Source organism: Trachymyrmex cornetzi, unplaced genomic scaffold (assembly GCF_001594075.2).
Source record: "Trachymyrmex cornetzi isolate Tcor2-1 unplaced genomic scaffold, Tcor1.1 scaffold218, whole genome shotgun sequence".
Classification (NCBI taxonomy): Eukaryota; Metazoa; Arthropoda; class Insecta; order Hymenoptera; family Formicidae; genus Trachymyrmex; species Trachymyrmex cornetzi.
The window spans coordinates 190,287-201,143 of NW_017296825.1; the positions used below are offsets into that span (position 1 = coordinate 190,287).

Genomic DNA, 10,857 nt, shown 5'->3' on the forward strand with positions numbered 1-10,857 from the left:
TCCTCGTAATTCATTAACTCTTATCCGCACTAAGGAGTACAATGCGACGTACCGTGTTAAAAATATATCTAATTTCATTTCACAAACACTAATTTAGCACTCCCTCCAAATAACAATTACAGTGCTCAATAAAGCACTTAGTACAGACGAATAAGTACTTCTTGCAAACGTATCTAGTCCATATTCATCCGTATTCCATTTGGTTAAGTACAAAAGTGATTTCTCGCTTCGAGCGAAAATACATACAAATTAAACTTAAAATGATTATCTTACAATAATACTAATTCTTCAATTCATATTCTCGTTCAAGCATTCTCTCTCTCTCTCTCTCTCTCTCTCTCTCTCTCTCGCGTGCGCGCGCGTACTCTTTCGCTCTCTTTCTTGGACTCATATACCATAAATATCTTTTTCAAAAAGATATTACTTTTTAGATATTATACATGATCTATGATGCATGGACAGATGGTATAAGATAAGAAACGCATTAAACTTAAAAAGAAATATATCTCAGATATCGCGGAATTAATAATATAATTAATGCGATTAATAATTTCACAATGATGCATGATATGGCCCGTTAAAAACAGCGCGGAAGTCCAAGTGATAGATTTGCGATTACGAAAAAAATACACTCAATAGAAAAATATCTAGAATATTATAAATATATCTTTGTATATATTTATATATGTACATGTCTTTTCGAATTAAGTAGAAAAAGTGGGCTTGAGCGTATATAAAAATGGACTCATGTAACTACAAAGGCAGTATAGATATTTTAAAAACGATGTCTTCTCATCAATGTTTTCAACGATGTAAATATAATTGGAATTTAACATTCCCTAACATATTAATTCCACTTTGATGAAGGCACGCAAAGAACAATATTTTACACACATAAAAATACAATCGTTTTTCCTGACGTTTCTGTCGATACTTACCGTCCTATAAAGCATTACCCTTCAATCCTTAGTCCGCAATTGGATAACAGATAACATAGATAAAAATGAAATTAAAATTCGAAAACTTCAACAGTCTAAACATGCGGTGGTGTGGACGAAATAGATACACGAATAGGCGTGTGGCTGCATTATAATGGAACACTTCTTTTTCTATTATTTTTTTAAACTAGCGGGAATGATATATTATGGGTGTGTTCAGGGAGCTCACTACCAGTGTTATGTAGCGCTACCACTGTTCAGGGAGTTAATTGATAGCATTATGAAACACTATCGTGATGTTATTGTTGGTAGCGTTTGACGTCATGACTCGCGCTACAAATGCTATCGCCAAAGAGGTAGTGTGTTGATAGCGTAGCGTTCGTGTGCTCCATGAACAACGATAGTGAATACTGAAGTGAACATTGTTGGCTGATACTTCGAAATTAATGATCACAATAGTATTCATTACACTTAGCTTTTAAAATGGATTACGTGGAAATGGAATTGCATGATGAAGAGTTATAGGAAAGTTATGTTAAAATTGAGTCCAACGGATGTCATTAAATCAAAAAATTATAAGGTGTTATGGTTGTCCAATATTTTGTAATTATACAGTTTAGCTCAAAAATCAAATTAGACTAGTTCAACGCGTTTTTGCATAAAACGAAAGAATCTAGCAGAATCTAAAAAATCTTGCTTTTGCTCCATTTTGTCGTATGTGGTATGGTTAGGGCAAACACTACACTATTATTGTTCACAGAGCTTGTATTCGCTAGCACTATCTTGGCTCCGTGAACAGAGATGGTAGCGTTAGCGTTGGTAGTGCGGTGATGAGCTCTCTGAACGCACCCTATGTAAGGCCACTGTTACTTTTGGAACGTTATTTGTCAGGCAGCAAAATTTATATTCTTCGCGATAGTGTAATCTAATCTGCCTAATACATGACGTCCCAAAGCAATAGACAACTGGTTACAAAGTATCGAGATAAAAGTTTTCTTAATCATAGAATTCACAAAGCATCACCTCAGAGATCAGTCATACACAATTCATAATACTGCGTAGAAATTATCTTCCTTTCGCTATTATATATTTTATTTTCCTACACGCCTATATTTCGATACTTTATAACGAATTATCTATTACCATTCTATAGTTTGTAAATATAAAACGCGTTACCCTACAGGTGCAGTACACCCTGATCGTAATTTTGATGATGATGATGATGATGGTGATAGTGATGGTGCTGAGTGGACGATGCCGAAGCATCATCTTGCATCGTCATGCCTGTAAGATCGACAATCTCGTCTGCCTCTTCATCACTACCGGCACTCTGCGTAGACTGACGACTTCCTGACGACAATTGACTGTTACGTGAGAATGAACCACGACGAGGTGCTGTTAATGCTGCTCTCTGATTTGCCGGCTTGACAGTTATGATGAGATTAGAGGAATTTGCTATCATCATATCTGTCACCTGTCCCATACATGAATAAAAAAAAAAGAAAAAGTAAGTATTCTATTCTATGTAGATGTACTTATTATTTATATAAGATTTATATTATTTCAAAGGTTAGAAAACATATTAGAATAACATAGTGTAATATAATTAATATATTGTATGTATTTAGTGAAAATATAGTTTTATTGAAATCAAGTAAATGAATATTATTTCGTAATTCTGCTTGTGACTATAATTCTAATATTCCTCTTTTGCTACACAACAATAATACAACTCAAAAAAACAAAGTTTTCTAGAAAATAAGTTTGAACGGTTGGAATCATTAAAATTTTGTAAACGAATTGACACAGGAAATATATGTATAAAAGATTATAATTAAATACAATAATAGAAAAACGAAATAATACAAATCAGAACATTCTCATAAAAACAGTTCACAAGTAAAAGAAATACACATACGTTTCGCATACTAACAACTTTTAATAACTACCATCCCAGACTCAAATTTACAATAGAAGAAGGTGGTAAATCCTTAAATTTTCTTGACGTCATGTTAATTGATGAAAATCCAGATTGGATACGTCACATGAATTTGACTGAATAAATATAAAGATATTAGACGAGAAGAAAAAATTTTACAAAAACGACTGATCTCTGAAATGTTACATATAAAACAACAGAATAATGGATTAAACTTAAAAAATGATACAACACTTCTCAGTCCTTTATATTTTAACATAATTTGACTTGTCTCTTTCTTCTCTCCAATTCTATTTTGTTCTTTGTTCTTGTCATTTGACTTCTCATCATAAAATGTTTCCATTCGCACGCTAACTATCAAACGATCGACATCTCTTGACATGTATCGTCTACCAAATTTATGTAAGTTTAATTTAATTCCATAATTTTTATTTCTTAAATAAAATTTCAATGAATCAAATGAACAACAAAAAATATTGTAATGTACAGTAAATTTGGCAATTTAATGCGTCGGTGACATGTTCCATGAGAGACGACTTTTACAACAATACCACATCTTAATGGTTTCACTAAAATAACACATATTGCAAAAATTATAGTTTTTAAGAGCATTAACGATTTTCAACACATATATTTTTTCTCTTATTATTACTTTGTACTGAAGAGGACCCAAATTTAGGGTCAAAACATATTTCTTTTACTATTGCGTATTTCTTTTATTATTGCGAACTGTTTTTATCAAAATGTTCTAATTTGTATTACTTTATTTTTCTATTATTATATTGAATTATAATCTTTTACACGCGTACTTTCTGTATCGGCTCATTTACAGGCTTTTCCTTCGTAATTGATTTATTTACTCTAAATTGTTTATTAAATCATTTAAATTTTGTAATATTAATTTTAAAATGCAATTTTGATGTAATAACCGAGAATAGGAGAATAAAACATGTTTCTTTAAAGTATGTTTTTTTAGTTTCCATTTTCTTTTTGCAAGCAACAAAAAAATGACAATCATTGAGTTATATCATTATTGTAATAAATGAGATATCAATATTTGGTAATTTAATGCAACTTAATAAATCATTTTTGTAAAATTACCATTTTTGTATAATTACTTTACCTGATCAAGCGTTTTTCCTGCAACTTCTATACCGTTTACTTCCAAAACTTCATCATTCACAGCTAGAAGCCCTGTACTTTCTGCTAAGCCACCCGGTACCAATCTACTAATGAATACACCTGGAACCTTCTCAATTCCACCACCAGCAGACGGTGGCAGTACGCGATAGCTTTCACCATCTTTGATATAAAATCCCAAAGGTTTATCAGATCCATGTTTTAATAGACGTACACGTCGACAGGTTTCTGGCAGTATGTCGACATCAATAATTGCAGATACCTGACAGCAAGTGTAAGTCAATAAATAATGCAAATAAATGATCGGCGGATAACATCATGCATTGAGAGAGAGAGAGAGAGAGAGAGAGAGAGAGAGAGAGAGAAATATGCAACAAAGAGCAAACTTACCTGCCTAAAATCATGTGGATTTGAAATGACTATAGATTTTGGCTTGCCTGGTGTACCACCTAAGATACTGGATATCAAATTTTTAGGTTTCATTGTACCGTATCCATTATCCCACGCTCCATCGCCTACCATAACAATTAAATTGAGGTTGTTTTCCAGCAAAAAACATAAATGTAAAAACACAATGTAACATAGACTGCTTTTCTTTTAAAAGACATAATCAACACAAGTGTCATTCTCTCTTCATTATTCATTGAATGCCAAGAAGGATAGAATGACATTTGTGTCAATTATGTCTTCTAAAAAAAAATTAATCACTGTGAATTATTTCAACTGTTTAACATTCGCAAACAACAAGGAATGTTTTCCACTTTTTTGTGTCTTTATTGGGTGCTTTCCATTTGATGACACAAGTGTCGTTCTATCCTTGTTGACATTCAAAGAGTGACAAAGATAGAACGACACTTGTGTCGACTTGTGTTATCAAATGGAAAGCATCCATTGTTCATCATGAAATACCAAAAAAGATAAAACTACATTTGTGTTGATTTCTATCACAAAAGATTCAAGAATATAATGATTTACTATCGTAGACTGGTATTACATTTGTAGTATGACAAATTTCTCAAACCTGTTAATTGGCAGTAGGACAGGGTGGTTCTTAGATCTTTCTATCCTATAGCCAATCAATAAGCTAAAAAATTTGTTATATAAAAAACAGACAAATATAATATTAGTCTCTTTTATTATGTCATCTGTATCTCTTGCTAGAAAACACTCTAAATATACACATGCAAAATATATAGGGTGCTTTCCATTTGATGAAATTAACACAAGCGTAATTCAAACTTTGTTATTCACTAAATGCTAAGAAAAATAGAATGGAAAATTAAATGGAAAGTAGCCTAAACATTTTGCACCCATATATATACATATAGAATGAGGAGTATAATATAGTGTGCCTTCCAACAAGCAACACAATGCGACACAGTGATCATGTCATCTTTGTTTAACATTGGCAAACAACAAGGATGTAATGATCCATTGTGTCACACCGTATCATTTGTGTCACTTGTTGGAAGGCACACATAGAGTGCAAAAATCTTACCTTTCCTATGTATAAAAATTCGGAGCAGGCACTTGGCATTTGCTAGAGCTCTCGCCAGATTGTTATCATTATTGATGGGAAGTAGATCACCATCTGTATCCGTGTACCAAATTGAAAAGCTGAAGTCTGCCCCCAGGTCGTGTCTTTGCGCCAATAGCTTTCCAAAGTCCTCATAACTCATAGGCTCGTTACGATTCATGGAGAATCTGATGATGTCGGCGTCGAACTGTAAAATAATTTAAATAATGCGCAATCCCGCGAAAGTCCTCCATATCCCATATTATCCACGACTGATGGTACAACGTGTACACCCACTTTACTCTTCACGGCGACGATGCCGTTGTCCACCTTGTCCTGCTTCTTGGACATCCTCGGAACTGGCTTCACCTAACGACGTGCCACTACTACGGCTGACTCAACTAGCTTAGGAGGAACGGAGGAAGACCAAGGAAGACAGAAAGACGTGCATACCAAATCACGACGGCGTGCACGGCGCAATTCGACTACAATCACGGTGAATGCCTAACAGCTATGGCAGAGAGAAACCGGAGAAACCTGAAAGCGGACATAAGCCTTTTTTCTGTAACCGCAAAATGCCAAATGCCTTGCGCACTACCGCCCTCTGAAGAAGTGGATGTCAATTATATTACAATGGACGGAATCTATAGATGTTGCTCAAGATTCGACATGTGGTGCGTTCACTGAAATATAAAGGCTTAATACAATAGGCACAGGCAACAGGGAATAACGAGCCATCCAATCAGAGCTCTGGGATATAATATCGAATTTACACACCAAAGCTCTGGGGCTCTATTCTTGAAAAGAAACGTATACGAAAGTCTAGGGAAATGCTACAGTGTACGTTACATATACTATAGTATTTCCCTAGACTTTCGTATATGTTTCTTTTCAAGAATAGAGCCCCTGGTTGGACGGCTCGTTATTCCCTGTTGCCTGTGCCTATTGCCTGTGCCTGTGCCTATTGTGTTTGCCTTAAAACCTACTGGAACGCGCGCGGACCCTCGCCGCCTTTGTTAAGGCTGCTTTCCATTTGATGACACAAATCGACACAAGTCGACACAAATGTCGTTCTATCCTTCTTGATATTCAGAGAGTGACAAAGATAGAACGACACTTGTGTCGATTTGTGTCGACTGTGTCTCCTAAAAGGAAAGCAGCCTAAGCCTTGTGTCCACGATGCTAGAAATCGGTCCAAGACCTCGGATGAAGAAAGAATTGACCAATCGCAATGGTCATGTGATCAAATTGTTCAAATGTGATTTGTTAATTTTTTCTCTGTCCGAGATCTCGGACCGATTTCTAGCATCGTGGACACAAGGCTTTAGAGTTTGATTACCCCGGATCTACAATAGGGTTTTAAGCCTTAAGCCATAAAAAATGGGCGAATCACAGTCGCTTATTCTTCTCGGATTCGACTGTAATTGGTCAATTTCTTACGACTTAAGGCTTAAAACACCTATTGTAAATCCGGGGTTAGAGTTTAATTTTAGATTTGGTATTGAATATATCGTAAATCGATATTGAAGCATCCCGTATCGATACTGTTAAACATCGGTAGCAAAAATATCGATCGATATATCGAACTGTAAAATATCGATATTCGAAATATCGATACTGCATCGCCCATCCCTACAACACTGCTTACAGTTGTGTTTCGTTTGATTCTGTAAGAATCGTAACATTCATAACAGGAATTATAATAGAAAAGGACAAGATAAATGTAAGGAAAGACAAATATCAACAAATAATAATTATAACCTTTTAAAGGTAATTTTTCAGCTAAGGGTCTCAACATAATTTTAATAGGGAGTTTTTGCAATAGCGTTTATCCAGATACGGTGAACGTTAAAGTCAGGTTATCTTCTTAACAACAACACTAATTAAGAAAAGGATAACATGACTTTAGTTCGCTGTTATTGCAGAAACTCCCTAATATTGAACCTGAGGCCGCTAAACTGACTAATTATCATATTAAAACGTAAAAATAACGTAATTATTGACGTTAAATGTGATTATTGATGTACTATTAACGTTTAATTTAGTATTGTATAAATTTTATACTTGTATTTTTACATACTGCATTTAATGTCATGAAATCAGATTAATGATGTGATATTGTAAACAAATTAATATAATTTTTTGCAGATGAGCGATCAAGATCCAACGAGTATTATTAATATGATAAAAGACTTACGTTCTGGAGCAGAATCGTATCGCAGAAGTGTTGGAATACGTTTCTCAGGAACTGGCTATGTATCTTCGAAATTCAATGAAAGCTCAGATGACAGCATTGCTTCATCCAAGCGACCGAGATTAGATGAATCTGATACATCCATTAACAATAAAACTCTGTCTGACTCTGTCCCGGGTAGTCCTTGGGAATGGCGACGTATGAAGGGAGAGGTAAGAGTGTATAAATATGAGAAAAATCCAAGTAAATCTGAAAGAAAATCTTTGAAAGAAAAGTTCATGTTTTATTCCTGCACTAAAACTTAATTCCTTTTTGATTTCACAAAATTTAAAATGTATAATTATTTCACTTTAAATATAGAAAGCTGTACACTGGTTCAATTAAACAAAAAAAACTTGTACATTTTTATATAGGTTATATCGTTAAAGACCAGACTGATGCATCAAGAGGCAGCTGTACAACAGTTACACAGCATACGTAGACAGATGGAGGAAGTCTTCGAGAAGGAGAAAGGTCTCTTGCAAATCCAGACAGAACAGGATAAACAAACTATTCAACAGCTGGAAGTCCGACTTGACGTTGCACGGCGAACAATTCAGGATGTAAAAGAGACACATGATACTGCAGAGAAAGAATGGTCCCAAGTAATTGCTTTTTATATTAATTAATTGTACATTTTTTGTAACTATATTAAGTCAATTTTAACTCTATGTATTTATTTTAGTCAAGAAATAATTTAGAAAGGAAAATAGCATCATTATTAAACGAAAACGCAAAATTATCCGAGAATCTAAGAAATACTTCCACAAATGAAAAATCTCCTTCTCCTAAAGATATCAACGAATCAAATGAATTACAAATAAAACTGGAAACTGTGGAAGCCAGAGCAGCAATACTGGAAGAGAAAATAAAGGAATATCTCAAGATGCAACAGGACTACGAATTGCAGAATGTGGAACTACAAAGTATGGAAATGAAATTACAAAAACTGGAGTCAGAAAGAGCACTGTGGGAAGAGGGCAAGCTATTAGCAGGAAGAGCTGCAAGAGCAAATGACTTGGAGAAAGAATTAAATGCTGCAAAAAGGACGATTGCAGTGTTAAAAGAATCAGTTAGAGAGAAATTACTTTTAGAAGAACAAATGGCTAACATGACAAAAAGGTAATTTTAACGTGTTTGAAATAAAATATTGTGCTTAGTTAACGAAAAACGTTTTATTACAGGCTAGAGCATACTGAACAAGTAGAGCAACAAGTGGCAACGTTAGAAGCAAAGCGATCTGAGCTTGTGCTTCGCTTGCAGGAATATGAAACTATTGGCATTACTGGAGGACCAATGGCGATGAAGCGGGAATTGAATAGACTTCAGCAAGCTGAAGTAGACCTAAGAGCAGAGGAAGGCCAGCTTAGATCAAAGTTGGATGCAGTTATACGAGAATCGCAGAACTTGTCAAATAATTATGAAGAGGCAAGGAAGTTGGCTACTGATATGACGTTGTCGAAAGATAAATTGAGCAAGCTTGTGAATAGGCTCCAGAAGAAAATGATTCTCGTCACCAGAGAGAGAGACAGTTACAGACAACAATTGGATATGTATGAGAAAGAGATAACGGTGGACGGCAACAATGCAATGACTGAAAGAATACCGGCTTTGGAACGTGTTATAGATGGATATAGGTATATTCTTTTGTACTAACATATACAGAGTAAAAATGATAGTATAACCGAGAAGGAGGTGATTCCTCATATAAAAGTAAATCGAAAATATAAAATAAAATTTTTTTATATAGATATTTTTAACAATTTTTCAATTAACAAAATAAATATATTAGAAACGTATACATTAATATAAACTATACCAAATTATCAAATTTAGACCGATATAAAAATAGCCGTGAATAATTAGATTGGATGAACGAAGCATATGACTAGTCAAGTGCAAATGTACTTAACAAATATTTAAACTTTATTTTTTTTTAATAGTTTTAAACGAAAATATTTTATTCTATATTTCCGACTTTTATATGAGGAATGATTCCCTTCTTGGTTGTATCACGACTTCCAGAGCACCCTGTATGCAACTCTTCAGTGAAATTAAATTATTTCATGAAAATATATTTAAAATTTTCTTAGGGATTTAGTCAGCAAATTGGAAATGGATCTTCAAACGGCCGAGACTGGCACTCAGAAGAACGAATGCAATAAATTGAAAGAAGAGATCGAGCAACTGAGAGGCGAGCTTGAACACCGCACGTTAAAGGGTGATTTCAACTGCAACGCCCGAGTTCTGCATTTCACGATGAATCCTGCATCGATGGCGGAGAAGCAAGCAGAGGAAAAACAAGCGGCTCTGTTGCAAGAAGTGGAAGAACTTCGTGCTAAAGTGGCGTCGGGAAATTATGGTGCACCTGTTTCATCGTTGCAAACGCAAGGTAGATAAACTTAATTAAAGTATAATAAAGCATATTTTTATTTTTTTATTATACGAAGCAATACATTTTTATTTTCTTTTAATACAGAAATCGCGGAGTTGAAGCAAACGCATGAAATAAAGATAGCGCGTTTGAAGGAAGCTTTCAAAGCATCCTCACAAGAGTACCGCCAAGCGTGCTATCAGTTATTCGGTTGGAGGGTGGACCGAACAAAAGAAGGCTGCTACAAGCTATCGAGTCAATATGCAGAGTCACCAGATGATTTCCTGTTTTTCCATGTAGGTGAAGAAGGTGTAGATATGTTGGAAACTGTCTTTTCTGCGAATTTAGGCAGTTTGATCGAACAATATTTGCAAAAACAGCAAAGCGTTCCTATGTTCCTTAGTGCTGTACAATCCGATCTATTTAGCCAGCAAACAGTGACAAATGTCATGATATAATATTGTTTTATGTTTATAAATAATAAAACTAACATTGCTGTTCATTAAGCTTTAGCAGGCTTCATATACAATAGATGATAAATATACAGTAAATAATAAATTTCTATAATTCTATCTATACAAAAGCTGCATTTATTCATACATTTAATTTGTTATGTTTTGATTTCAAATTAATTACTTCATAAATGATATAACAATAATTTTCATAATCGCTAATTTATTATTTCATGAATCTATTCTATCTTATGTTGATAATATA

The 10,857-nt window shown here is 34.3% G+C and overlaps 2 protein-coding genes across 2 annotated transcripts; one reads left to right on the forward strand and one right to left on the reverse strand.

Annotated features, from left to right (window-relative positions):
- Positions 1-1,789: 1,789 nt before the first annotated feature.
- par-6 (partitioning defective protein 6) lies at positions 1,790-6,040 on the reverse strand. The gene is made up of 5 exons (XM_018505878.1): positions 5,831-6,040; positions 5,516-5,741; positions 4,408-4,532; positions 4,001-4,279; positions 1,790-2,412 (listed from the first exon to the last, which is right to left on the reverse strand). Exons 1-5 carry the CDS (start codon positions 5,882-5,884, stop codon positions 2,116-2,118), a joined length of 981 nt encoding a protein of 326 aa, XP_018361380.1. The 5' UTR covers positions 5,885-6,040; the 3' UTR covers positions 1,790-2,115.
- A 1,159-nt stretch (positions 6,041-7,199) lies between these two features.
- On the forward strand, positions 7,200-10,648 carry Mad1 (Mitotic arrest-deficient 1). Its single transcript, XM_018505883.1, has 7 exons — positions 7,200-7,256; positions 7,682-7,939; positions 8,141-8,371; positions 8,452-8,888; positions 8,951-9,403; positions 9,860-10,158; positions 10,246-10,648. The coding sequence occupies exons 2-7, from the start codon at positions 7,682-7,684 to the stop codon at positions 10,596-10,598; spliced, it is 2,031 nt and encodes a 676-aa protein (XP_018361385.1). The 5' UTR covers positions 7,200-7,256; the 3' UTR covers positions 10,599-10,648.
- Positions 10,649-10,857: the final 209 nt, after the last annotated feature.